This window comes from Meles meles, chromosome 7 (genome assembly GCF_922984935.1).
Source record: "Meles meles chromosome 7, mMelMel3.1 paternal haplotype, whole genome shotgun sequence".
Lineage (NCBI taxonomy): Eukaryota > Metazoa > Chordata > Mammalia > Carnivora > Mustelidae > Meles > Meles meles.
In genome coordinates this window covers 289,061-316,591 of record NC_060072.1, presented here as the reverse complement: position 1 = coordinate 316,591, position 27,531 = coordinate 289,061, and the positions used below count along the sequence as shown (strand labels likewise).

Below are 27,531 nucleotides of genomic sequence, written 5' to 3'. Positions count from 1 at the left end.
TTGTTAGTTCTCTTTATAGACTCTGGTTCTAGGGACGGGCGGCCGGTGCGGACCGGCAGGCTGGCGGGGTGCAGGGCGGGGCGGGAGGGTCTATTTACAGGCCCACCGCGAGGCTGTACCATGGGCACCTGCCGGCCGGGCTCCCCCATAACTCCAAGATAAGTTACCGCTGGCCGGGCGGGCGGTGGGCAGGGGTGGGAGCGGGCAGGGGCTGTACACGCGGGGGGGGGCCGCAATACTGTGGAGCTGGGGGCTGTAAACATGGCCGGGGGGCCCTGCCCACCCCGAGTGGTCTCTAGCCCTGGGCGCAGAGCCGGCTCAGGCGTCCGACAGGCAGCTCTGGATCTGGTCCACCCACTGCTGGGCTGACGGCACGTCCTGGGCACAGAAGTTGTAAACGCGACGCGTCGTCTTCACCTGGGAACGGCGGGTCACTGACTGCACGGTCCCACCCCCAGGGGCCCCCCCGCCCTGCCGTCCCCGGGCCCCCCGCCCCAGCTCACGTCAAAGAAGGCCTTCTCGTCCACGGTCTTGGGGGCACCCATGGTGGGGGTGCCGGGGGCCACGGCCTCCACTTCGGCCAGGTCGATGACACCCTTGCATTCGGTGTCCACACGGTGGTCGTAGTAGCGCAGCTGGGTGGGGAGGCCGGGGGGAGGGGAGGAAGTCAGGGCAGCGCCCCCCACCCCAGCTTCCAGCCTCCCCGCCTCAGCCCCCTGGTCACTCACCTGGTGCTTGGTCTTGTCCAGCACGAACCAGCGAGCCTTCCAGGGCTTCATGAAGGCCCCCTTTTTGTACAGGGTGCCCTCGTACGACCTGCGCGGACAGCAGACCCAGGGCCAGGCTGGCCGTCGGCGCCGTCCCAGCCCCTGCCCTCAACCAGACCCAAGGCTGGACTCGAAGGCTAGACTGGCCGGGGGGCCACAGAGCAGCCCCCGGACTCTCCTCCGACAAGGGTTGGAGAAGGGTCCCCACCCCTCACCCTCGCGTGACAGGACACTGGAGGGCCAACCCCAGGGTCTCGGGGTCTCCTGGAAGCAGCCCCACGTGTAGGGCAGGTGTCTTGGGACGGGGAACACGCAGCAGGCCGCTCTAGGGAGGCGAGACGGCCCCTCTCCAGCCTGCCGGGCCCCAACTTCAGCCTGTGGCTTGGCCGTGGTCACTGGTTCTACATCCCAAACCCCTTCTAGAAGAGCCCCTCCTGCTTCTCCCCAGCCACGGTCGGCTCAGCTCAGGCCACTGTTCTGGCATGACGGCCTCCCCCACAAACCCTTCCACCCAAGAGATGGCCAGACGTTCGCCAAGGGCACCGGCCCCCAGCCTCTGACCCATCCCGCAGTCACGGTGCCCCAGCTCGGGAGTCCACGCCGCGTGGCGGGACGTGCCCTCACACCTGTTCTCACTCTCGGCCGTCTGGAACTGGCTGTACAAGGTGCTGGTGCTGCGGCGCGCTGCCTGCCGGGAGCTGGACGCTGTGGAGCCGCTGCTCTGGTCGCTGTCCAGGCTGAGGCTCAGAGTGGAGCCCACAGGCCCCTCCTGCAGGTACACGCCTAGCGAGCGGCGGTGGTGGGGCACGCTGGACACCAGCAGGGAGCTGGGGGTGCCCTGGGGACAGGAGGGGGGCCTGTGTCAGGGCCGGTGGCCTCCACCCCCTCCTGCCGGCGAGCTCACCCTCGGCCACACCCAGGTCTGCTCACACGTCCGTCCGCCCGGGCCTCCAGGCGCTGTGCTGCCTTCGCCCGGTCCCAGGTGTCCTTCCAGCGCTCCGCGGGTCGCCCCAGCTCCGTCTCCAACCGCTGTAGCTCCTGGGGGACATGCGGAAAACTAGGGTCATTCAGAAGAAAATACCCAGACCGAAGCGCGGAAAGACCAAACTCTGGAAGGCGGGAAGGTGCGGAGATGGAAAGGTCAGACCAGGACTGCCGGAGCACGGGTGGGGGGGTGGGGGATGGGCAAAACCCAGTTATCTGGAGCGAAAGCAAGCACCGGGCAGAGACGTGGAGCTCGGGGCCGCGGCCGCCCGGAGTAAACCGCCACGGGCCAGGCAAGATGGCACAAGCCTGGCAGGGGGCAGCTCCTCAGCCGCTCGACGCAGGGAGGTGCAGGGCTTCCGGCCGGCCGGAGCGAACACACCTCCTGTAACTGTGCGCGGGAAAAACCCAAACACAGTCCCGACCCTCGACAATGCAGAACCCACAATGTCGATTATTTTAAAAAATTACTAGACAAAGCAGAAAATGAGAGTTAAACTTAAGGGAAATGTTAAAAGAAATAGATCCAGGAAAGAAACAGGTACTGGAATTAGCATGCGAGAAATTCAAACCGCTGGTTCTAAATATGTTTAAGATGTAAAAGAGACGGACAGAACGGTCAAGCGGATGGGGGCTCTCCCCAGAGAATGGAAACCGTTTAAAAAAGACCAACGGAAATTCTAGGGCTGAAAAATACGGTATCTAAAATGAAAGCGTCATCAGACGGGCTTAGGAGAGTATTAGCGCTATGGAAGAGCAGAGCAGTGAGCTTCAACGCGGGGTCCTGGAAGGAAGAAGCATCGCCTCAGGGACCTCTGGGTCAGTCCAGTCCCACAGGAAAGGAGGGAGAGACTGCGTGGAAAAGAAAACTTTTAAAAGAAATTACGCCCAAAATTGCATTAAATTTGATGAAAACCCTCATCGCGTAGATCTAAGAAGCTGAGAAAGCTCCAAGCAGGACGGACCAGAAACCCCGCCAAGGGGCACCTGGCTGGTCAGTCGGAAGAGCATATGACTCTTGATCGTGGGGGTCGTGAGTTCCAGTTCTGCGCTGGGTGTAGAGGTTACTTAAAAAAACTTTAAAACCTCACGTGATGGTCAAATTGCTGAAACCAGACGTGAAGAGAGAATCTTAAAGGTAGAGAGAGGGCGACATGTCACGCAGTTTACAAGGACAAGGAAAAGCACCAACTTTCAATCAGAAACAATGCGGGCACCTGGGTGGCTCAACTAGGCGTCTGCCTTCAGCTTGCGTCGTGCTCCCAGCACCCTGGGATCGAGTCCCGCATCGGGCCCCCAGCTCAGCGGGGAGTCTGCTTCTCCCCTCTGCCCTCATGCACCCACTCTCTCAAATAAATAAGATCTTTAAAAAAAAGAATGCATGCCAGAAAACAACGTCTTTAAACTGCTGAATGTAAAAAGCTGTCAACCTAGGGCGCCCCTGAGTGGCTCAGTGGGTTAAGCCTCTGCCTTCGGCTCGGGTCATGATCTCAGGGTCCTGGGATCGAGCCCCGCATCAGGCTCTCTGCTCAGTGGACAGCCTGCTTCCCGCTCTCTCTCTCTGCCTGCCTCTCTGCCTACTTGTGATCTCTCTCTGTCAAACAAATAAATAAAATTAAAAATATATATGTAGGGGCGCCTGGGTGGCTCAGTGGGTTAAAGCCTCTGCCTTCGGCTCAGGTCATGTTCCCAGGGTCCTGGGATCGAGCCCCGCATCGGGTTCTCTCCTCATCGGGGAGCCTGCTTCCTCCTCTCTCTCTGCCTGCCTCTCTGCCTACTTGTGTCTCTGTCCAATAAATAAATAAAAATCTTTAAAAAAAAAAAAAATATATATATATATATATATGTATATATTTTAAAAAGCTGTCAACCTAAAATTCTATATTCTAAGAGAAAACCCTTTTTGTTTTGTAAGGCTATTTATTTGACAGGAGCGGGGGTGGCACGCAAGCAGGGGGAGGGGCAGAGGAGGAAGCAGGCTCCCGACTGGCAGACATCCCGACATGGGACTCAGTCCCAGGACCCCAGGAGCATGACTTGAGCCGCAGGCAGGTGCCTCACCAACCTATCCACCCAGCCGTCCAGAAAGCAGCCTTTAACAAATAAAGGCACTGGGTACCTGGGTGGTACATCCTGTTGGGGGGGTCTGACTCTTGGTTCCGGCTCAGGTCATGATCTCAGGGTCATGGGATTGAGCCCATGTCGGGTTCTGTGCTCAAAGAGTCGTCTGCTTCAGATTCTCTCTCCCCCTCCCTTCGCTGCTCCTGCTTATGCTGTCATTCTGTCTCAAGTAAATCTCAAAAAAAAAAAAATCAGGGGTCCTGGGTGGCTCAGTCCTTAAATATCTCCCTTCGGCTCAGGTCATGGTCCCAGGGTCCTGGGATCGAGCCCGCATCGGGATCCCTACCCGGCGGGAGGCCTGCTTCCCTCTCGCACTCCCCCTGCTTGTGTTCCCTCTCTCGCTGTGTCTCTCTCAGATAAATAAAAATTTTACAAAGTAAATAAACAAAAATAATGAAAAATGAAGGCACGGGACACCTGGCTGGGCAGTCAGCAGAGCGGAGCGTGCGACTCTTGATTCAGGTTGTGGGTCAAGCGCCACGTTGGTGTAGAGATTCCCTTAAACACATGAAACTAAAAATCAAAGGGCACAACTGGCCCAGGCAGAAACCACCGTGTTTTCGGGGCCACCCGGGGGACCGGATGCCAAGTCTCAGCAAACCAGCCGTGCGGCAGCGCCGCAATGGGCACACGGAGGACTTAAAAAGCTGGACTCCCGGCCACAGGCCAACAGCTAAGCGTAAAGGTACCAGACCCGCCGGCGAGAGGAAGCGTCAGACTGGGGAAGCACCAGCGCGTGCCGAGTACAAGACACTCAGCGCGAACCTGAAGACACGGGCCGGTGAGACGGACACGGCCACGCGACCCCGCAAGGGAGCCGAGCAGCACGACTCTCATCAGACTCCGAGGCGCAATCACCAGAGACGAAGGGTCTGGTCTCCTTGGCCCTCTGAGCTTGTGGGTCACCTGTCTCCCCGCCACAAGCCCCGGGTAATGGGTGCCTCTCGGCCAGGCCCAGCGCTGCACCGTGGACATCCTTTGTTTACGCTGCCCCTTCCCCCACAGCGGAACAGGCTCCAAAGGGCCTAGGTAGCCCCCAAAAGCCCGACGGCCCTGGACGGGAGGGGGAGGCGAAGCCCCCGTGTTCTGGAGCGGAGGCCCACGTGGAGACTCGGCCAGCTCAGCCCCCATGCACAGGACTCCGCCCCGGCGGATCCTGACTTCTGGGGCTGAACCCACGTGCCCCCCAAGGGCAGCAGAGGGAGGGCCAGAGAGGCCTAAACGGCCACCCCCAACTTCCAGGCCAACAGGCTCATCTCGCTCTAATAGAGGCCGGGGGCAGGCTGGGCCCAGGGCCACCAGGGACTCCACGGTGGCCAACAGCCAGGGGCACCCAGGCAACAGGTGCCCGGGACAGTCCCTGGAGAAACCCCGTCTTCCCTGAGGGCCAACCGTACATGTGCCTGGAGTAAAGAAGCCACCTCCTAGGTCCCAGGGGTCTGGGACAGCAGCCTCTGGCCATCGCCGCCCACAAACACGAGCCCGGGGGAGCAGGGAGAGGGGCAGGGCCCCCGGGTTGAGGAACACCACGGTGCTCACCTCCAGCAGGCGTGAGATGGCGTCCGGCTGGGCTCGGGGGCGGCTGTCGTAGCACGGCCACACCACCCGGCGCCTGCTCTGGGGCGCGCCCCCATCAGGCCGCTCTTCCTCTGGGGGCTCGGGGGGCCCCTGGGCCAGTTCCCAGTCATAGGGGGGACCCTCGGCCAGTGTCTCCTCAGTGTAGAAGTCCCACACCTTCAGGTTGGACACGTTGCTGTAGGGCCGCAGGACCTGGGGGCGGGCCTGGCATGAGGCGCTGGGCAGGAGGGCGCCCGGCCGCCCCGGCCAGGTCCTGGCTCACCTCCGCGTCCTCGGGCGCGTACATGTAGTTGTAGAACACGGGCGTCCTCTTGCTCAGGCGGTCCACGTACTCCCACACGGACCGGCATGCCTGCTGGCCCCGGCGCTCCCCCTTCTCCTCGTACAGGAGCCCTGCGGGGGGAGAGCTGAGCCCCGCCACCCGCCCGGCCCCGGCCCCGGCCCCGGCCCCGGCCCAGGCCCCGCCCTGCCCCATACCCAGCTCAATGCGCTCATAGTCGGAGTCGAGCAGAAAGGTGCGGAAGCGGCGAGAGGCGTGGTGGTAGCCAAGGAACTTGAGGTAGAAGGGGCTGAACTCGAACTCCATGGGGAACTGCAGGTGGACCTGTGCGCGGTGACGGGTCAGGGCCGGGAGGCCGCAGGCACCCCCCCGCCGTGGGCGCCCGCCTACCTGGTGCACACAGTCCAGGAACTGCAGGAAGACGGGCGTGAAGCCGCTGCTCTGGCCAGCGAGCGTGTGGGCGCCGCGGTGGCTGAAACGATGGCCGAAGGACAGCCACTCCTTCTCCACCAGTAGGCGGAAACCCTCCAGCGTGCGGTAGAAGGGGTCAGACAGCAGCTGCACCAGGGACACCACCTGCCGGCCCCGCCTGCCCGTCAGCGCGGTGGCCGCGGGGATCCCCCCCCCCCGCCCGGCTGTCCCCACGGCCAGGCACGCACCTGGGTGGTGATGTCCCAGCCGTCCTCCAGGCTCACCAGGACGGACGAGCCCGAGTCCAGCAGCTCCACCACCAGCACCGACACCTGGAGCAGCTTGTGGAGCTGCTGGGACGGGCAGCCCTCGCACCCCGCAGCCACGCAGGCCCCGAGGGCTCCCCCCGCCCCGCCCCGCCCCGTCCTCGAGATGTCCTGCCGCACCCCGGCAGGAGCAGGTGGCCCTCCCTTCCTCCCTCCATCAACGGCACTGCCGTCCGGGTGGGAAAGGTCTCTCGCCCTCTCCAGAGGCCCAGTGCCATCAACAAGCAAGCCATGCCCCCATCTGCCCCGGCTGCAGGTAAGTGGGCCCCCCACGACACGCCGGCTCACGCACCTGGATCAACCACTCCGAGTCCTCCAGCGAGCGCAGGAAGGAGGCAGGGCCGGGCTCGGCGGCAGGGCAGCCCGGGACACACGCCTTCAGCAGCTTTTTGAAGCTGGCCTTCACCTGCCGTGCCTCGAACACCTCGATGGGCACCAGCTCCCACTGCTGCAGGGGGTCCGGCCGTACACCCTGAAGAAGGCCAGCTGCGGTGAGATGTGCCCGGGCCCTGGGGCCCCCGCCGGGCCCTGGGCCCCCGCCCAGTCACCTTGAGCTGGGCTTTGTCCCCAATGATGTAGAGGGCTGCACGCTGGGGCTGCAGGAAGCCTGGGTCCGGGGGGGCCCCGTTAGCCTGGGGCGGGCTCAGCAGGTCTCTGCCTGCCAGCCGGGAGCCCACATCGACGCCAAGCCCACCGCTGCGCCCACTGGCCCGGACACTGCTCCATTTCCCTGCACAAAGAAACCACGTGAGTGCCTGAGCAGGCCTGGGGCACCCCTTAACCTGGGGTTAAGCTCCCCAGGCAAGGCAGGGGAGGCCAAAGGGACCCCAGCTGGGCCTGCATTTGCGTTAGTGTCGGGGGCCTGGGGCGGGACTCGGGGCCTCAGGCTGTTAGCGCCCAGGGCTGTGGGAAGGGCTGGGTTATGCTGGTCATCACACAGGGCTGTTAGTGCCAGACGTGGGGGACGTTAGTGCCCACGACTACTCAGTCGCACGGGGGTCATCGGTGCCAGGTGGGGGGAGCCAGCCTGTGCGGCCAGTACGGTACCTCGGGGAGCGGTCCGTCTGGAGGCCGAGGCCGCCATGGGGTTGGACAGCGTGGTGACCCTGGCTCTGGGGCTGGGCACTGGGGGCACAGCAGAGAAAAGCCTCAGGCCTGACCCCAGGCTCGAGGGTCTGCCCAGCATGGAGGGCCTGTGATCCAAGAGGACTAGCTACAGGGCTGGGTTCCCACCAAGCCCCCAGGGGCCCCACAGATAGTGGGGGGCAATACCAAGGCCCTCGGAGCCCTCCTGGCCCTCAGGGGCAGGCCAGGGAACAGAGGGCCAGTAGCAAAGAGGATCCGAAGAGAGACAAGAACCTGGGCTCTCCGTCGAGCGCCTCCCCCAAGCTCCGTCCCTGCACCAGCAGCCCCCACGGCACTGCCTGCAGAGGGGCCGCAAGGTACAGCCTGGAGAAGGGGAAGCCTGGAGCCTGGAGCTCCCAGCCTGGAGCCGTGGACACGGACAGGCCTGAGCCCCGGGGCAGCACTGGCGGAGAGGGCCACGTGCCTGAGAGGCTGGGATGGCCAGGCCTGGAGGCACAGGGAGCCTGGGGGAGGAAGCTCCCCAGTGCCCGGGCTCGGCCGCCTCTGCAGAAGGCAGCAAGGCACCGTCCCTACCCGCCACAGCAGCGGCCACAGACCAGCAGGGCACCAGCCCGCCACACTGCAGGCAGGACACACCATCACTCGCAGCAAGGACGTGGTTTGTCTCAACTAGAACCTGCACCTGGTGGAGGCCCCAGATGCCCCAGGCCATGGGGGCGGGGGGACTGGCTCTGGACTTGAGGAGCACAGGACGGCAGCGCCAGGGGGCTCTGCGAACAGTCAAGGATGTCCAGGCCACACTGGGGACAGAGACTCCTGGAGGGAGGGCCACCTGCAGCCCTGACTCTCCCTCCAGTAGTGGATCCACAAACCCCACGACGGCCGGGACGTCTGGGAGACCCAAAGCCACTTGAACAAGGAACATGAGCGACCACAAGGGCACACTGGCCACCCCTGTTCCAGGCCCCCGTGTCCCCAGTGCCCATCAAGTGGTCACAACAGACACAAGCTGAAACCAGAGTGCCCTGTAGTGTGAGCCCAGACCGATCGGCAACCAGGGACGAGCGCCGGTGCGCAGACAGCAAGGGAAATGCTGCAGAGGGGCATCGAGCAGGGCAGAAGCAGGGTATGGGGCCTCCTCAGACCTCGACAGGGAAAGCTGGAGGCCCTCGTGGGATCTGGAGACCCCCCCCCGATCCCCTCCCCGCCACGAGGCCCTGGGCAGTGGGCAGAGCCAGAAGAATGAGGCAGCCGGAGCACTTCCAGGAGATCCGTCCACTGGCGGGCCACCAGCCCCCAAAACCCACCCGCGCACCCAAGTACATCTGGGAGCTGGAGCAAGAAAACGCAAACTAGTGTGAGAGGAGGGGATTGGGAGGCCCAGCCAGCAAGGGACCCTCCGCACCACCCAGCACGTGAGGCGCATCTCACAGAAAAAAGTGACCCCTCGTGTGTAATCTACAGACTGTGAACCAGGTGGGACACACATCAATCACAGCAGCCGTACCTCCCTGGCGGAGCCTGGTACCCCACCAGGCTGGGGTGGGGGTCAGGCCCAGGCCAGCAAGGGGAGACTCACAGATCAAGCCCAGACTACGAGGCCACTGGACACCAGGCCCCAAGCACAGGCAGCCACGTGGGCTGGACAGCAGTTGGAGTCCTGAGTCCGAGGATTAACCCGAGAGTCTATCACCCAGACCGAGAGAATGAGGTGGACAGGGACAGGGCATCCGTGGGGATCCAGGCAGAAGGGAGCGGGGAGACGGCATCAACTGCGGTGAGACAGGGCAAGGAGAAACGGGCAGCAGAGGACGAGGCCCACGGAGGAGATGGGGTGGGGGGAAGGGGGGGTCCGAGTCAGACAGGAGTGACAGGGTGGAGGGGCAGGGGAAATGGGGAGACCTGGGGGAAATGGGGGAGGACGGGGTCAGGGAGAAGCAAACGGGGCCAGCTGCGATGCAGAAGTGACTGTCTGGAGCAAGGGCCCTGGAGGAGGCCGACCCCACCAACACGGCACCCACGGGTGTCCTCTCCCACCTGGAAGCCTGTCCAGGAAGCCAGCACAAAGACAGCTGACCTCCCCAGCAAGGTCCCCACCTGTCACCAGGTCAGACCAGCCCTCCACAGCAGCCACGTACCCCCTGGACAGCAGCACACACACGCTTCACTGAGCCCCGCTGCGGCTGCCCCACGCCAGGGCCCCAACGGGGAGGGGCGGGGCCCTCTCATGGCCCCCACCTCCCAGGCCCGGTGTCTTCTCTGCCGCCTGTGACAGTGAGACCCTGCCATGCCAGACAGAAGGCAGGGCTGGGCCCTAAGGGCCTGGATCCATGTGGGGCCAGCAGGGCCAGGGGCTGCTGAGATAGCCCATGCTGGGGACAGGGACGGGGAGCCCAGCGCAGACAAGGCGGAAGGAACCAGGATAGATGACGGATGTAGCCCAAGCAGTCAGATGGCCTTGACAAAGCAGTGGTGGGAAGGACAGGACAAAGCAGGGATGCGGCCCAGGTGGGGGTTTCAAGGGTCAGCTGTGTCCAGGGACCTGAAGGCAGGCCACAGGCACGGAAGACGAGGAGGTCAAGAAGCTCCGCCCAGGGGCGCCCGGCGGGGGGGCTCAGTGGTTAAGCCTCTGCCTAAGGCTCAGGTCATGATCTCAGGGTTCTGGGATCGAGCCCCACATCGGGCTCTGCTCAGCTTGGAGCCTGCTTCCCCCTCTCCCACTCCCCCTGCTGTGTTCCCTCTCTCGCTGTCTCTGTCAATCAAACAAATAAAATCTTTAAGAGCAGCAGCTGCTGGCTCGGGGGCAGAAGGCTGGCGAGAGTGGGGCCTCAGGGTGCTCACAAGTCCCATACCCCACGTGCTGCCCCCTCGCTGGCCTGCCTTCCCCAAACGCTAGCACAGCCCCCCGGAAGGCCTCCAGCCTTCAAGCGCCCCTCACCGTGGCTGCCCACGTGGGCAGAGGAGAAGCCGCTGAGCGTGTTCCGCCCGGACGCGTCGGCGAAGCGGGGCATGGAGCTCACCACGGCCTGCAGGTACTTCTCCTGCTCTAGGCTGCTCGAGTCCGCCTGGGACTGGCCTGGGGGAGGAGGCAGAGCTGGAGCCAGGCTGAGGGGCGCACGGGGCACCGGGGAGGGAGCGCACGCGCAGTGGGGGGAGTCGGCGGGTACCTGGGGAAGGCGCGTTCTGGGCCTTGAAGAGGCCGACGACGCCCTTGCCGTGCAGGCCCCCGGAGCGCAGCAGCACGGCCTTGGAGCGCCCACTGCGCCAGCACACCACGGGAAAGCGGTTCTGGCGGTAGCAGCGGGAGACGCGCTGCAGGGCGTTGTCCTGGACGCTCTGCGGGACGATCAGCAGCCCCGGGTAGCTGCGAGGAGCCGGAAGCGTCAGGGCGCAGCCGCGGGGCATGGGGCACAACCACCCAGCCCGCCGGGTGCGCGTCCCCCCAGGCACGGCCTGCTCACCTGCGACAGATGGCGTACATGCGGTTGACTGGGGAGATGCGGAAGGGCTCGGACTTGGCGCGGCTCAGGCTGCTGCTCAGCGTGCCCAGCCCCAGACGCTGGTAGTCCCGGCAGCACGCCCGCTCCACCAGGCTGCTCATGGTCATGCGGTCGGAGGGCTTCAGGGCCGAGGAAGGGGTCAGCGTGCTGGGCTCCAGCTCCTCCGACACTGGGGCAGGCCGGGCACACGGGCGCGTCACCCACAGACTGCGGGACCCCCCTGCCCTGCACACGGCCACCTGGGGCTGTCCGGGCTCCCACCTGAGATCTCGTCCTCCTGGTCCTCAGGAGGAGGCTGGCCCCGGTGCTCCCAGCTGGGAGGGCTGTACTTCTTCCGGGTGACGTACTGCCGCCCAATGGTCTTCTTGGCGTTCTTCACGAGGTTCCGGGACAGGGTCCTGGAGGGGTGCGTACACAGGGTCAGCAGAGGCGAGCAGAATGGACACGGGGGACAGGCACACGGGGAGGGTGCGGGCCCCGGCCCTGGGGCCCAGCTCCATACCGGAGGGAAGGGCCCTTGTCCTTGGTGGTGCGGGGTGGCCGGCCGGGCGCGTGCGTGGGGTCCAGCGTGAAGGCGAAGGTGCCCCTGATGTCCGGCGGGTACCGCAGCTTGTGCAGCTGCTTTCGGAAGAGCTCGGCGCCGTCGGAGCCCGCCTCCTCGTCAAAGGCCATCCTCAGCAGCTGCGCCAGACAAGAGGCGCTCAGAGATCTGGGCACCCGTGGGTCTGGCCCCGGCCATAGAGGCCTGCGGGCAAAAGCGGGGGACCCCCTGGGGGGCCTGGCAGGGGGCGTCCTCCCAAGCGGCGGTGGGCACGCACAGGGGCCCTCCTCACACCACGTGCGACCTCCAGGCTGAGGGACCTGGTCCTTCACCAAGTGTCACATCCGCTGGTGTGATGTTCAGGCGCACGGGGCACAGTGCACGTTCCAGACACGGGTGCCAGGGTCAGGGTACCCCCAAACAAACACAGGAGCCCTAAAGGCCAGCACATCACACACGCCGATGACACTGAGCTACTGTGCATGAACAGAGACGGGCGCGGTGGGTGAGGTCCAGCCCCACACCAGCTCACAAGCACGCGACTGGGGGCTTGGATGCCTGTGGACCTGGGAGAGCCAGGCACCCGCCCCCCCACCCACAAGCACGCCCATGCACCCCGTGCCCCAGGCAGACCTGGAATGTGCAGGAGCGCAGCTGCAGCCCGTCCTGCAGGAGCTGGTCCACAGGTGTCTGCACGCTGATGCGCTTCTCCTTGGTCAGCGCGGCCACCGGGAAGGAACGCACCACCACCTGTTCCCCGACTTAGCACAGGCCAGGCAGAGTGGGGGGGGGGCGGTCACAGGGTCTGGGGGTGCCAGAGCTACGCGTCCCAGGCAGGTGAGGGGGGATGTGACCTATCTTGCACAAGACCCCGCACCCCTGAGGAGAGCAAGTCCTATTCCCCCCAGGACCTGGATGGGGGAGGGCGGGTGGGGACAGACGAGGGGTCCGGAGGCTCACCCAGGGGGTCGGTGGGCATCCCTGTGAAGATCACCCGGTACGTGGTGAGGAAGACGGCGCCCTCCGCTGGGAGCAGTGCGGGGCCGCCCCCGCTGCCCCCCGCCCCCTCCTCACGGCCGTCTGGCAGCAGGTAGACGCGCAGGCCGTCCAGCACGCACTCCTCGCCGGGCAGCAGGCGTGGCCGCAGCAGTTTGGGCTGCTCAGGGACAAGAACAGCCCCTCAGGCCCCCGCCGGGCCCCCACCCAGCCCGCGCCCCGGCTGGCCCCGCTCACCTTCTGGATGGGGGGCAGCCTCTTACTCTCCCGGTGCACAGCCTCCAGAGTCTCGATGTGCATCTGGACGATGTCTGGGAGACAGCCGCTTTCACACCCTGGCCCCCGCCTGACTGGCTGAGGAGGGCGTCTGCACACCCAGACCCCCCATACCTGGCACCATGACATGCAGCCCCTTGAGGTGGTCGCTGGTGACCCCACTCTCTGTGCAGACCTTGTCCACAAAGCGGTTAATGAAGCGGACCACGGCCCCGGCCACATCGCAGGTCTCTGCGTCCTCGAAGCCACTTTCCGTGTCATAGCTCTCTGCCACGCTGCCCGCCATGCTAGGTCAGGGAGGGGACACGGTGGGTAAAGGCACACCTGCCCGAGCCCCCCGGTCTGGGCCCACGAGGCGCCCCGCACCTGTTGGTGACCAGACTGTTGCTGGCGCTCTCGAGGTCGCCCAGCCCTGCCCGCTCCCGCAGGAGGCGGCTGCGGCTGCTGTCCAGGGGCAGGAGCAGGTAGCTCATGCGGTTGGCGTAGTGGATGGCCTGGCTGAACACCGTGCTCTCCTCCTTCTGCACCAGCTCCTGCTGCTTTTCGCGGCTCAGGGTTGGCCACAGGCGCCGCTGCTCGGATGCCACGTCCAGGGCAGAGCGCTCGTCCTCTGGCGCCGACACATCCCCCACCTGCCCCAGTGCTGCCGGTGAGCCCCGACCGGGGCCGGCCCTTGCCACCCGCCCCCCCACCGCCCAGGCCCGGGAGCCCCCACGCACCTGCCCGTGGTCTCGGTCCTCGGCAGGCTCCAGGTAGAGGGCGCGGATGTGGGTCTGCACATCCCCGTAGAACATGGCCTCCCAGAACTGCGGGGTGCTCCACACCACGTGCTCTTGCACGCAGCTGTACGCAAACTGGGTCACTCCTGGGCTCAGCTTCTACAGAGGCCGGGGGGGGGGGGGGGGTAGTGCGGAGGGGTCACCAGGTGCAGCAGGAGGGGGCGAGGGAAGGGCAGCGGGGCGGCCCCAGCACTCACCCGGCAGAAGGCCGTGACCAGGGGCAGCAGAGCAGCCGCGATGCCGTGCTCGTCCAGGGAGGTGCAGTCCTGCGGGAGCGGGGAGCCCTCGGAGCCGCCCCCACACGCCCAGCCCCCCAGGGCCGCAAGAGCCGCCCAGAGCTTCAGGGCAAGAGGCGCCCTCCAACGAGAGTCCCCATCCCCACCCGGACCAGGACCCCTCCCAGCCGTAGGGCCCGGCCAGAAGACGCAGCCCGCAGGGGGACCGGGGTGCCCCCACCCGCCCCCACGCTCGGGGCGGCGGCGGCAGGAGGGAGCCCGGGCTCACCTGCAGGCAGCAGTTCATCATGCGGACGACGAAGTCGAACTGCTGGTGGTCCAGCACCGCCCGGTTCTGCTGCACGTGGATGTGCAGCTCCTGGGTGAGGCAACGGCGGGCGGCGCGCCCCTTCAGGGCCCTCAGCACAGCTGGGAGCAGCTGGAGACAGGGGAACATGGGGCTGGGGGCATCCGACCGTGCCCTGGAGGGAAGGCGGGGGAGGCCAGGGCACAGAGCCCAGGAGGGGAAGGGCCACGGACCCCCAAGAGATCAGAGCCCAGGCTTTAAGCACAGAGGGGATCTGGAAACGGTCTAGGTCAGGTGCGCCCAGACTCAGGGAGCTCACTGCCCCACAGACTAACTTCTGGCCGAGCCTGCCCTCTGTACACGCAAAAGCCCGCGGAGATGGAGACGTTGCCCATCCACAGCCGGGGGTACTTCCTGGCCCTGAGCCCCAGCAGGCACCCCCCCCCTCCATGGCCACAGCCCCACTGCCGGCCTGCTGGGCACCGAGCAGGGTGCACAAAGGGCCGTGTACTTGTTCTCTTACTAGTTTTCATCGTAAAACCAGCAGGAGCCCTGAAGGCCCCTCCCAGGAGACCGTGAGGCCGGGACTCGAGCTGGCTGCTGTGGAAGCCACAGGCGCGTGCCAGCAAACGCCCGGCGCCGTGCAGGCCGGCACTTCAGTCGCGAAGAACGGAGAAGAAAGTCGGCGGGGGAAACCTTCGGGTTCTGATGTCCCGAAAACGAAGTCAATCCCTCCTGCGAGCTTCCCCGCAGGCTCTGTCCAGCCGCACTAAGGAAGGGGCCCTAGACCCGGTGTCACCCGCCCTTCCTGCCGGCCCAGCTTTGCTCCAGCCGCCAGCAGGCATGCGGAGCCCAGGGCTAGCACCCTTCACAGGGCTCCCTGCGCCCGGCTGCCCTCACCTTCTTGGCCTCAAGCATCTTCCCCTCAAACACGTAGGAGATGCAGTTTCGAACCACCTCCAGCCGGCGCGCGCTGTTGCCGTGGAGCCCGCTGCTCCGCTCCAGGATGGCGGCTGCGGGAAGACAACGCTCTCATCTCTGACTCGCGTGCACCCTGGGCCCCGCGCCCTGGCCCCCTTCCCGTCACCCACTCATGGGGGGCCCCGAGGGCACAGTGGTCCTCCTCTCAGCCTTCACGGCCGGGGGCGCGCCCTGCATCTTGGCTGCGGCCTGGTCCACGATCCACTGCACCATGCCGTCGTCCAGCCGGGGGAAGGGGCGCGGCGCCCGCCGCAGGTGGCTGGCCTCCCCGGGCCTCTGCACCTTGTGCATAGCCACAGCAGGGTATGGGTTCTCCTGCAGAGGACACAGGCCAGTGTGGGCAAGCCACCCAGGGCCAGGCGGCACCACGACCTGGCCTGGCTGGCCCGCCCCCTCGCGTCACCCGCCTACGTTCTTGTAGAGCTGCTCCGCCAGTTCTCTGACGTGACGCAGGACGCGCTGGGGGTGGTTCTCATCCGCCCGCATCCGCGCCACCTCGTGGGCCACCAGCTGTGGGATGGGGCAGGGTCAGACCGGCTGAGCGAAGCTGGGAGTGGGGGCAGGGGCTCCTCCCCGCTGGGGTGGGGGCGCACCTCGTCGAACAGGTCCGTAGCGCGGTAAGGGACCCCACGCTCTGACACGAAGCCTGCGAAGGCCATGCCCTCCAGCACCTTCATCAGGAAGTCGTCCTCCACCAGCCCACGCTGGCCCAGGAAGGCTGCCTGGGGGCAACACAAGGGGGTCAGCCCCTCAGCGCTGACCCCCTGCCCGCCTCCACCCCCAGCCCTACCTGCGGGGCACCTTGTGGAAGCGGATGACGGGCTCTGGGTGGATGCGGACCATGTGCAGACACCAGCGGTAGCCCTGCAGCAGCTGGGCAAAGAGCCGCAGGAAGACGGCGCGCAGCTCCTTGTCCTGGGGGGGGGGGGCGCCAGTGAGGCCCGGGCCCCTGGGCCTGCCCCGGCCCAGCCCTCCAAACCCCGCCCCACGCCAGCTCCTCCCCACACACCAAACACACCCATCCACGCCCTGCCCAGGCCTCCTGGGCCCCTCCCTTGGCCCATCCTGCCCCTCCAAGCTTCTTTCACATAGAGCCACAGCGATTCCTCGGAGGCTCAGCGCCGACAACCCCCGAGACTCACAAGGCCCCCCACGGGGCCCCCAGCGACGGGCCCAGGAGGGCTGGCTGCACGGCGTGACTGGCAGTGCCCGCAGGCCGTCGGGGCCGCGGACCTGACGAGGACACAGGCTGGCGCACGCCCGCACTGGGACCGCGGGGACCCCCACCTGCATCTTCAGGGAGGAAGCGTTTGTTGAAGGCGGTGGGAAGGCAAGATCAGCCAGCTCCAGCTCTGGATCGAGGACCTGCATAAGCAGAGGGGAGCAGGGATGGCCGCACACCCAGGGCCTGGGGCTGCCCTTGCAGCCAAGGGACCCCCTCTCAGCTTCCCTGGAGCCCCCAGCCCCACCTCACCATGCTCAACACACTGTGAGTCTGAGTCTGCAGCGGCTCCGGCAGGGGCGGGATGTGCACACACTCAGGGACCGTCACCGTCCCGCCATCGAGATCAGCAATGATCACGTCCAGCTGTGAACCAAAGGGAGCAAGCGGTCAGGGAGCCGCCAGCCAGTCAGCGCGGCCCGGAACAGGAGGAAGGCACAGGCCACAGCCCTCACCAGCTCTTGTGTCTCCGCCTGGAAGGCCGCGTTGACTCCGATGATGAAGGGCGTGGGGGTGCTGAGGACCTCCAGGAGCTGCGCCGGCAGGATGGGCACGTAGGTGAAGCTGCAACGGGCAAGGGCTCAGTGTGGGCGGCCGGCACGGAGGGGCCAGGGGAGGGGCGAGGCGGCCGCGGGGGCACCTGTATCGGAGCGGGAAGAGCAGCGCCAGGAGGCCCCGGCAGGCGTCTGAGAGCCGCTGGTAGCTTCGGGACAGGAAGAGCACCTTGTGCTCCGTGAGCGCAGCGCAGAACAGCGACAGCACGTTGGTGATGCCTGCGGGGGAGACACGGGCTCGCAGGGCCGGCTGAGTAAGAACCCCACTTCCGACCAGCAGCCCCTGGGGGGAGGAGGGGGTGGCGTGCGCAGGTGGGGACGGCTGCGCTCACCCAGCTGGCGGAAGAGCAGGGCCACGCTGCAGCGGCTGACGGGCAACGAGTCAGCGAGTGGGGTCTGGATGACCTGCCGGTCCCCGGCCCCCAAAGAGATGGTTCTCTGCGGAAAGAGAGGGACCAGCGCTCAGCGGCTCCAACCAAACCCGTGTCGGCCCAGAGCTCCGTGAGCCGAGGTGAGGCTGGCCAAGACAGGCCTCCTAACGTGAGGGGAAGGCCAGGCCGGGCCTGCCAGGCCACGCAGTGCTGTACAGGAAACTCGGGGCCTCTGACCTGGGGCAAGGTGGGGCCTGGGTGGGCAGAAGAAACAAAGAATCCATACCACTCCGTCCTCCACGGAGTCCAGCTGCACGGGACAGACGGGCAGAGAAACACAGTTAGACGCACCCACATGTGGGGTTACTGACCAGGGAGCAGAGCGGACAGACAGCTGACACCAACATCCAGAGACAGGCACACCCAAGGAGCAAGAGAGTAGAAAAACAGAAGGGCGCCAGGTAGGGAGCCGGGCAAGACACGGGACACGCAGGTGAGCAGGCAGGGCCAGGAGGGGAAGACGGGTGACGGCAGCACCGAGACGCAGCAGAGCATCCAAGGTCCGGGCCATGCCGAGCCCCGCCGGACTCTGAGGGCCCACAGGCCGCCCCCGTCACGGCCTGGGACAGCAGGAGTGCCATGGCTGTGGGCGCGCGGCGGCCGCCCGCAGGACCCACCTGGGAGCCCCCAGCCAGGGGGATGACACACGTGAGCAGGTTCCCGATCACATTCTCCAGGCCCACGTTCAGGCCCTCCACGTGGATGGTGTAAATGAGGCCCAGGCTGTTCTGCAAGGACCACAGACTGGGGAATGGTGGCCCCACTGGCAGGGGCACCCCACGTCCTGCCTCGAACCCTGGCTGCCCGCCTCACCCTGAACACCTCCGCGTGGTCCAGTCGAGACACCAGCACCAGGGTCTTTGGCGCGAACAGCTGGCCAGGGGGGCCAGGCGTCGCAGGCGACAGCTGGGCGGGGCCCCCCTCGTCCGCCTCCTCCTCCCGCTCGGTGGAGTCCTCGGCGCACACCGCTTCCTGTGGACAGAACACCCATCCGCCTCGCTTTCAGGCATGTCCCACGGGCCCAGGGGCAGGACGCAGGGGACTCAGTCGGGACCAGTCCTCTGGGAACTCGAGCCTCCGTGGGGTTGAGGCACCGGGACTCGCCACAGACAGGGACACACCCAAGGACAGAGGCAGAGGGAGTCGGCCACAGCCAGAAGCCCACGCAGGCTGCACCCCAGAGTCCCCAGTGACCTGTGTGGGCTCTGCCGGCTCCCAGAAGGTCAGGCAGGCGCAGTAATGCCGCTCAGAGTTGATGTCAGTGAGGACAGCGACGAAGAAGGTGGGCGGGTTCCTCTCAGGACACAGCTGCCACCCGCTGGGCTGACAAAACTGCAGGGCCAGGTGGGGCAGGGGGAGGGGTCAGCAGTCAGCTCCCTCTGGCTCCCCGCCCTCGCCCAGGGCATGGACACCACGGCCCAGCGTAGCAGGCAGCACCCGAGTCTGCAAGCCTGGGTGCATCTCGCCTCCTGGACCTCGGCCCTCTCCCCGCAAAAGGAAGTCACAGCCTCTGGACTCATTGTGTGGCCAGAGAACCCTGTGATGCCGACATGGTCTCCACCGTCACAAGGGACAGACAACAGGCTGTGACGTGGGCACTGAGGACCCCGCCAGCCACGCCCACCATCCCCCCCTCCATCCCCTGCAGCGGCTCAGACGGCTCCTCCCCCCGCCCCCCCGCCCGGGAACGGGGCACCGCAGAGGCTCCTCACAGTCCTGGGGACACCGGGGCCAACCTGACCCCCCACACCAGCACCCCCCCCCACTCACCAGCTCGATGCCCTGGGGGAACGGGTTGTCCTCCCAGTCCTTCTCTGGGAAGCGCTGCAGGATCTGGCCCTGGCCTTCCCCACTCCCTGAGGACGGGAGTAGGTGGTCAGGGAGCCTCCCACCCCTCACACCCCCCACCCAGTCAGGAGCCTCACAGGTCTTCGATGGAAAGCTCTCACCCAGCCTGGACTTCGTGTGGCATCAGACCAGCCTCAGCTCCCAGACCTTTCACTTCCCTAAAAATAGGCTTGTGAGGGGTGGCTACTCGGCAGCTACGGACCCCAGGGCCACCGGAGGGCACAGAGAGAAGCCCCCAGTATGGGTAGGGAGTCCTGAAAGCCTCTGGCTAGGCCGGGCACCAAAAGCACGGACGCCTCAGGCTGGCGCCACTCCCGTGCCCCTCCCCAACACGCCAACACCCCCAGCCAGAAGGCCCTTCCAGCGAGCGCGGCGCAGCTCTGGACCATGGCACAGCCGCCGACCGGCTTCAGCACTTCCCCAGCCCGGCAGGGAGCACCGCGAGGACCAGCCCCAGTCCCTGGCTCACCTCACCCGCCGGCTCTGAACACCCTCAAGAGGCAGAGGTCTCACACCTGCGGTCTGTGCCGGGGGAGCAAACACCCAGGCCCAGACCGCGGCCAGCCCCATCGCCTCGGAGATGGATGGGCCCAGCACAGGACCCAGAGAGGAGTGGAAGCGGCTAGGAAGGACAGAGACCAGGTCTTGGGATACCCACAGAAGGAGAACCCTCCCGAGTGCTGGGGATCCGGCCACGGTCAGGACCACTGAAGGTGTTGCATACGTGCCTGTCCTCTCTCTGCCTGCACACAGCACTGTGCACAGCCACACGGACTGGGGCGCTGGGCTGGGCAGGAGGGCCGGGGCGGGAGGCCCGGGGCAGCTTCCCCTGCTCCGCGGCTAGGGCGCCGTTCCCAGCTCCGGCCGCGTGGGTGCAGTCAGAGGCCCCAGCCTCTTGCTCAGCCCCTAGAGCCAAACTAGGAGGCAGTGCTGGGGGCCCTGTCCGGGGCCACTCGCCTCACGAGACCAGCAGGTGACGGACACAGGTCTCCGCTCTACCGCCAGCTGCCACCCGGCATGGCAGCAGGGCCAAGCAGGTACGACAGAAACCTCCCTACCTTCACCCCCCGCACACGACAGGCAGGTCCCTGAGTGTAGACGTTCCCACCCTTTGCTCGAACCAGCTTCAATACCATTGCCTGCACCCGGAGAAGAGTGGGAGCAAACGGGGAAGGAGTGGGCAGTGGGCATGAAGCCTCCCTACGGGCCCGCCCCAAAGCCCAGAAAGCCCAGAAAGCCAAGACGCACAGCGTCTGAGGACCTGCTGGATACCGCCGCCCCCGCCCCCTTCCAGCCAGCCCGGTCCACCCTGGATGTGCACAGGAGCCGCGGGCCTGGGCACTGGTGAGCAGAGCCCGTAAGGCGACAACAGAGAAGCCCAGCGGCAACCTCAGGAGACCGCCCACCCTCCGCGATCCCGGAGCGCAGGCCAAGGAGGTCGGCAGCCGGCAGGTTGCTGCCGGTGAGGCGAGGAGGGGCCGTGACTGACTCACAAAACCTCAGTTTCCTGTTCCCCTCCCCCTCCCACACGGACACCCCGACGAGACAGCAGACGAGGCGGCGAGGAGGAACAGGTGTCTGTTGGTACCGTATCTCTGTACACGCGAGCACACACACACGCATGGGGCCCACTAAGACAAAGTCCCTTGGGGTCCCTCTAGGCCCACCCCCAAGGGTACCTCAACAGGCCCAGGCCAGCTCACCCTGAGCCACGGCTTCCCTCCCCACCCACTCCGCTGAGGGCTGATTTGTGCATAGCCCCAAACCACCATTTGGGCCTGGGCCTGGCCGGCACCCAGGTCTCACCCAGTTCTTGCCACGAGGCAGCGGGCGGAGGAAGGAAGAGGGGGGTGTGCAGACGGGGACGGCAGCCTCTGCCCCACAGCCTCCCTCCCAAGGCCAGACAGCTCAGAAGGCTGTTCTCAGCAGCCTGTCCCCACGGGGAAGCAGACAAGGTAACTGGCCACGGGCCACCACCCCCTCCCCACCCCATTCATCCTGTGAAACACCCACTCCCACCTGCATGGCTCCGCCCCCTGAAGGACCAACTGCAGGCCTCCCTTCAACCGCCCCCACAGCCCATGCCAGTACGCATCTCCCCCATCACTCCCAGCTCTTCCTTTGGGCCATGATGGTCCCAAACTTGGCCTTCGGGTCTCAGCCCCAAAAGTGCCCCCTCCTCCAGGCAGCCCTCTGCACCCTGCCTGAGCCTGGGGCCTACAGCAGGACCCCCCCAGGACCTCCCTCCCTCCACTATACCCCTCTGGGATTCCTGGTGCACCTACTGGCTGGCTGGGCCACACGGGAACTCCGTCAGCAAGAGCTACGTCTGTGTGTCCATCACTGCGCCTGTGCCTGGCACGGACCACGGCCTAAGCAGGGCTGAATGCAGACCGCCAGCTACACCACCGCCCTCCCACGCCAGCCCCACACACACCCCACAAGCAAACAGTTTCCTTAATCAGAAGTAAAGGACAGCTATGGGGCGCCAGGGTGCCCCAGGACAGGCAAGCCCTCCCGGGAAGGGCACACCATAGAGAGGCCCTGACTCCTGGTCTCTTTGCAACCCTCTCTGAGACCCGGCCCACACCCCAGCTCCGGGACAGGACCTAGCGAGCAGGGCTAGGCTGCGATCTGGCTGCTGACTGGCAGGCACCGGGGGGAGATGGGGGCTCTGCCATGTCTCCCAGTGCTCCCCACCCGCCTGAGCCCTCGTGGCGATGAAGGTGACCTGCGGCGGCTGAGCTCCCTGCCCCACGAGAGCTTCCCCCACGTCGGAGGAGGAAGGACACCCCATCAGCCCACCGGGGTAGAACGAGTCCAGCCAGCACCATCATACGTCCCAGGGCAGGACTCTCTGGGAGGCCTTGGGGGGAAAGGCACCAAAGTCCCCTGCGACACGGATGGGGACAAGCACTTCCTCTTGCAACCATGTCCCCACAGCCAGCCCTGTGTGGGCTGCAGCCTGGACGCCGGGCTAGAGAGCGCAGAGCACGCGTTCTGTCATCTGCTGGCTGTGGCCAGTGCCAGGCTCCGACGCCTGCGGGGCCAGCCCAGGCCGGCACACACTGTGAGCACAGGCAAGGGAGGACGGCAGCCTCCTCTGCCTGCCCCTCCCGTTCCTCCACACCCCAGCGCCGACGCCCTGGGACCCGCTCAGCTGTAGGAAGAGGGTGACGGAAGGACAGGACCTTCCTGCGGCTCCACCCACCCGCCTCAACACTCGGGCTGAACCAGCCACAGCAACAGGATGTGTGCGGAGGGGCTGCAGCCCCCGGAGCGGTCCTCCCCAACTCTCCCCCAGGCAGACCAGACCGGCTCCCGGGGAAGCCAGCTGAGGCCATTCCAAACAGCCCCAACCTGCTCCAGAGGGCAGGAACATGGGTGGGGAGAGTCGATGGGGCCCAGGAATGTGGCCCGCTCAGCACAGTCAGGTCTGAGAGGCCAGACCATGGGACAGAAGGGAGGGGCCGGGCGTGGGGAGGGGGTGCACCAGGAGGGGTCCAGCCCCTCCTCCCATGCACTCAGCCCCCTGGTCAGGTCAAGTGTGTCTCCTGTTCCCAAAGGTACGCCCTGGCACCGGCCATGCTGTGTTCAATCAGCCGACCACCGTCAGGGCCCTCCCAGCTCAGAAGCTGGGCAGGTACGATCTGACGGGCCCCCACAGTGTCTCCAGCGCTGGCCCCAGGGTCCAGAAGGTGCCAAACCCATGTCCTGAGTGAAGGAGCTCCCCCGACTCACCAGGGGAGGGGTCTGCACTCTGGAATTGGGGTTCCATTCAGCCCCCTCCCCATGCTCTTACCATGCCTGGTAAATCCACCAGATGGTCACCACAAAACCAGATGCTCCCTCAGGCGGGGCTCCGGTACCCAGGCCCTGCATCCACCAGCTCCAGACGGGGTGTCTACATCCAGGCCAAGGACAAGGCATCCCTCTCTCCTACCCGCTCCACTGAACCCCGAAGACGCCGCACCCCAGTCCCGATGTCCCAGGCCCGCAGCCCACAGGCCCCCCCTCCAGCAGCACGGCCCACTGTATCAGTGCCTGAGGGTGTCTGCACGCCTGCTGCTCCTCACTAACAAGACACCCACGGTTTCCGGGGGCCTCCCATGAGGACAGCTTCACGTCTGTGTCCACCTCGTGCTCACCGCAGCCTGGAGGGTCTGCCCTCACTCCAACTCCAGATGAAAAAGCTGAAGTGCAGGGAGCTGGAAGGCCGGCCCAAGGTCAAGAACTATCAGGTGGCAAAGCAGGCACCACGGGCGCCCCCTGCAGTGCTCCTCAGCCTCGGGGGGGGCCCCCCACCACCTGGCTCTGCCCTCAGCCCTATGGCCAGGGACCTACCTCGCCTGTGGGCTTTTTTCTCATGGGGATGGAGGAGTCCTGCCAACCAAGACTCTGAAACTGGGTGACCAGCCTGCAACGACCAGCTCCTGCCCTGGAGGCAGTAGTGAGGGGCTCCACGACCCTCCCCTCTCCTGCGGTGGACACTCGGGTAAGCAGACATTCTGGACTCCAGCCTTCTCCCCTGCCGTTATCAGGGGCCACAAATGCCAGCGGTGCCCGTCCCGAGCGTCATGGCCAGATTGCCACGGAGTCCACCCATGCCGCCTCCCACCTCCCTAATTCACCCTCAACTCCCCACCCCCGCTGCCACGACCTGGCCTCTGCCTGTAGTCTCTGCCTCCCCAGACCCTTCCCAGACCACTCAGCCCTGTCAGCCTCCACGCCCACTCTGTTCGCGCAGCGCCAGCCCAGGGCCCCTCATGCTGGAGCAGCCCCTCGGCCAACCTTGTTCCCATGGATCCCATGCAGCCCTCTGCTCCAGCTGGCACGGCGTCCTCACTGTCCCCAACATGCACCTTGGAACAGACGGCCCTCCCTCTGTGGGCCCAAGCAACACTGATAGTGAGCCTGCCTCACGCAGACTGGGAGACTAAGACGACAGGTTCTTGCTGCAAAACCTCCCTCTCTAGAGGAAGATACGCTCATCACTGAGGGTGTCAGGGCATGGACCCTTGGACAGGCAGGAGCGAGTCCTCCGAGGGCACTGAAGAGGGTCTGGAGTGCGGGGTCCAGCAGGGAGAGTCACAGCAAGAAAGGCAAAGAGGAGAGAAAGTCTGGCTCCTGGGTGATGATGGTGGCACTGTGCTGACAAGCAGCAGCAGGCTGGGGGCGCAACCCCACTTTCAATCTCGAGGTCAAGCCCCAGCCTGACCACAGAGGAACCCCCGAGGACATGTACTGCCTCTCTGCAGTTGAGATTTGAGCCCACGGCTTGGTAGTGGGTCGGCCTCTGTGGGGGCTCAGACCAGACAATCAACCTCTCTGCCCGACTCCACTCTACGGGTGAGGGAGAGGGCAAGGAAACCCGGGTGGGCTGCTGGGAGGAAGAAACGAGATCACACATACAAAGGGCTGTGCAAGGCCTGGCACACAGAGCGCGCTCCCCAGCCCCGTCTCCATGACTGTTGCTGATGTCATCGTCAGGCTCCGTTCTCTCCTACCCCCTGGGCTGAAGGGCTCTCAGACACAGGCGCCGACCCCAGACGGGGACCTCCTGGACATCGGCACCAGTCACCACAAGGATCCCCCACCCGGAGCTTGGCTTGCAGGCACGAGGACCGCAGGCCCTCTGCCAGGAATGCTCTTCTCCACCTCCGGATGGACAGAGGGCACCCCGTGCATCTCCAGGAGGCACATTTCCTCCCGAAGCCCCAGTTACAGCCCCAACACCGCCTCTTCACAGTCCTTGCATCCCCCCCCCGCCGCTGCATCGCGCCAAGCCTCCGGGACCTGAGACACCCCACACGGACGGGCTCCAGACCAGAGGCACCGGGGGTCCAAGGAGGGGCTGGCAGCCGAAGGATCCGTGCCCCTGGAGGCAGAGCCCCCGGCAATCGGCCAAGGCACAGACGGCCCGTCCCACCCAACCGGGAGCCGGGAGGCCGAGCGAGTCGGGGCCCTCCCACCTCCCAGGCCCACGCCAAAGCTCTGCCTGACCCGGTTCTGTCCCGAGTGTGGTGGGCAGGTTCGGCTCGCCGTCCCGCGCTGCCCTGCTGTCCTCAGGGAGGCCGCCCCGCCCCGACCCCCGACCCGGGACCCCAGCCCGGCAGGTGCCCCGGACGACCCCTGCGCTGGCCCGGCGGCCGCGGCCCGCCCGCCTCACATGTCCCCGCGACTGCCCCAGCGCGCGTCTCCCGCCGCCCCGGCTGACCCTTCCCGGTCTCCCGGCTCCGGCCCTCCGCCCGCAGCCCTCGGCCGCGGGCCCGGCACTCACCGCGCGGGTGCGGCCCGAACGCCACCAGCACGAAGTAGTCCGCGAGCCGCGCCATGGCGAGGTGCGCGGGCGGGCTCCGCGGCTCGGGGACGCGAGGGCGGCGCGCTCATGGCCCGGCCCCGACCCTGGCCCGCGCTCCCCGGACACCCCGGGCCCGCTCCGCGGCGGCGGCCAAGGCTCCCGCCGCCATCTTCCCAGCCAGCCGGCCCGCCCGGCTGCGCCGTACGCCTGCGCGGCCTCGCCCCGCCCCCACCGCGGGCGGGGCCCGGAGCTGCCGGCTCCCATTGGGCCAGTCGGCGCGGGCTCGGTTCCTGGGGGGCGGGAGCCCTACCGGCCCCGCCCCCCGGGCGCTGACAGCGACGGCAGCTCGCGCGGGTCAGCGGCAGGCGCGGCCGCGGTCGGAGCCGGCCTCGAGCTCCGGCTCCTGCGCCGCGGCGGAGACGGGCCGGGCCTCGCTCCTGTGGGCGCCCGGGGATCCCGCTGTTACCCCGGCGCGGTCAGTTTGGAGGGGGGCAGAAGGGCCCTGGCCTGCCCCCGGATCTCCCAAGCCCGGGGCACAGGACGAGCCCGGGGCGGTCCCCTGAGGAGCTGCCAGCCTGGCGATTGCGCGGGAGGACGCAGCCCTCGCCCCTGGGGTTCGCGGCCCGAGGAGCGCTCGGGCCCCGCTTGGAAGCCCCACCTGGGTGCGGTGTCCTTTGAAGAGACGCGCTGCCCGGCCCGCTCTGAGGACCGGCGTCTGAGCCAGCGCCTGCAGGCCGGTGCGGTGCCTGGGAGGAGGCCGCACCCCCGAGGGCGAGGGCCGGCCGGGGCCTCCCCGCAGTGCGCAGGGGTGGCCGAGGGGGCCCCGGGGGCTCGGGCAGGGCGTGCTGGGAGAGGAGCCCCGCCCCCATCCGCGTGCCCCTCCCCGACCCCGGAGCTCCCCCGCTCCCCGCCTGGGCCCGCGGCGCAGCCACGCCTCTGGGTCCTGGGTCCGCGGGCTGAGAAACCCTCCCTTTGGCCCCAGGTGGCCTGAGCTGGTTTCTGTCACTTACGCCCAAAGAGGTCCTCGCCTCCACGTTACCACACCCGGGAGCTGTGCGTGGGCAGGCAGGGTCCCTGGAAAGTCCCGTGGCCTGGCGCCCGAGTCCAGGGCTAGCTGTCCCTCAGAGACTGTGGAGACCCTGCGCCCCAGGCCCCCACCCTCAGGCCCTAAGGAGCCCGTTCCTTGCAGCCGTCTCAGAGGTTCCATGGGGTCGAGGGTAGGTTTGGGGTCCCTTCTAGACCATGCTACCCCGCACTGAGCTTCTCGCCATCCAAGTGTCCTGACCACTGTATTGTCCATGTCACCCTCAGAGGCACGTGCTTCTGCCTGCTCCCCCCTCTTCTGGGGCACCGTGCCCCCCCTGACCTCTGCTCTCCAGCAGGTTAAGGCCTCCTGCAGGGAATGACTCTCCCTGGCTTCCTCTTTGGCTCCTTTTACCACCCACTGCGGCTCTGATCGCCGGTCATCCTGCCCATGTCCTCGACAGCCCCCGCCTCTCTGACTTGGTGCACTGTCCCCATCTGGCAACCCCCAGCCATGCACAGCCCCGCACCCCTATAGTGCAGAGTGGCCATGATGACATCGGACACTCCTCCCCCTGCCTGGCCTGCTGACGTCGGGTCAGCCTCTGACCGCACCTGCTACGTCTCAGAGACCACCCACCACCCCTCCTTCACAGAGAACAAAGCCAGCCGACGGGAGGCCTTCTGTTGCAGCACCAACACCCAGGTCTGCCCCCTCACTCCCCAACTCCTTCCACGGTCACCACTGAGGCTCTGCCCCTGCCCCCCACCTCCCCACTGCCTGCCGTCCCTCTCAGCGGCCCCTCCTCACTCGTGCCCTCTCTACGGGTCCTGGCCAGGAGGATCACTCTCAGCCTCCCCACCTTAAAACATTCAAGCAGAAGCTCTTTTCAAGCGCCTCCCCCAGCCGGCCTCCGCGCCAGCTTTCCTTGTCTCACACAAATGTCTTCTCTAGAGCGCCCTGCCAGTGGCACCGGCACCACCTGCCTCCTGTGGCCCCGTCA

At 66.4% G+C, this 27,531-nt stretch overlaps 1 protein-coding gene across 7 annotated transcripts; it reads right to left on the bottom strand.

The window, feature by feature from the left end:
• Nucleotides 1–25,692, bottom strand: SBF1 (SET binding factor 1). 7 transcript variants are annotated; one of them, XM_046010719.1, is made up of 43 exons: nucleotides 25,484–25,692; nucleotides 23,995–24,087; nucleotides 19,126–19,211; nucleotides 18,550–18,687; nucleotides 18,169–18,327; nucleotides 17,973–18,083; nucleotides 17,582–17,605; nucleotides 17,257–17,362; nucleotides 17,011–17,143; nucleotides 16,826–16,934; nucleotides 16,623–16,736; nucleotides 16,436–16,513; nucleotides 15,950–16,063; nucleotides 15,742–15,870; nucleotides 15,560–15,658; nucleotides 15,259–15,463; nucleotides 15,068–15,180; nucleotides 14,150–14,299; nucleotides 13,843–13,911; nucleotides 13,586–13,744; nucleotides 13,233–13,498; nucleotides 12,981–13,153; nucleotides 12,828–12,901; nucleotides 12,555–12,750; nucleotides 12,228–12,355; nucleotides 11,556–11,734; nucleotides 11,315–11,451; nucleotides 11,015–11,222; nucleotides 10,721–10,917; nucleotides 10,492–10,629; nucleotides 7,515–7,592; nucleotides 7,016–7,197; nucleotides 6,760–6,939; nucleotides 6,390–6,491; nucleotides 6,121–6,306; nucleotides 5,928–6,054; nucleotides 5,713–5,843; nucleotides 5,412–5,642; nucleotides 1,698–1,805; nucleotides 1,394–1,605; nucleotides 729–816; nucleotides 504–635; nucleotides 1–417 (listed from the first exon to the last, which is right to left on the bottom strand). In XM_046010719.1, exons 1-43 carry the CDS (start codon nucleotides 25,536–25,538, stop codon nucleotides 319–321), a joined length of 5,796 nt encoding a protein of 1,931 aa, XP_045866675.1. In that variant the 5' UTR covers nucleotides 25,539–25,692; the 3' UTR covers nucleotides 1–318. The 7 variants fall into 7 exon arrangements, 6 of the variants coding, with proteins under 6 accessions (XP_045866675.1, XP_045866677.1, XP_045866676.1 ...); XM_046010721.1 differs by lacking the exon at nucleotides 7,515–7,592; XM_046010720.1 differs by lacking the exon at nucleotides 17,582–17,605.
• Nucleotides 25,693–27,531: the final 1,839 nt, after the last annotated feature.

Bases quoted from the DNA above. Each gene is read 5' to 3' on its own strand.
- SBF1 (XM_046010719.1), bottom strand. From the start codon at position 25,538: ATGGCGCGGCTCGCGGACTACTTCGTGCTGGTGGCGTTCGGGCCGCAC. The intron at 13,745-13,842 runs GTGAGTGCTGGG...CGGCCTCTGTAG, and splicing joins TGGTCACGGCCTTCTGCCGG to AAGCTGAGCCCAGGAGTGAC. The intron at 11,223-11,314 runs GTGGGAGCCCGG...GGCCTGCCCCAG, and splicing joins CCAGGAGGACGAGATCTCAG to TGTCGGAGGAGCTGGAGCCC.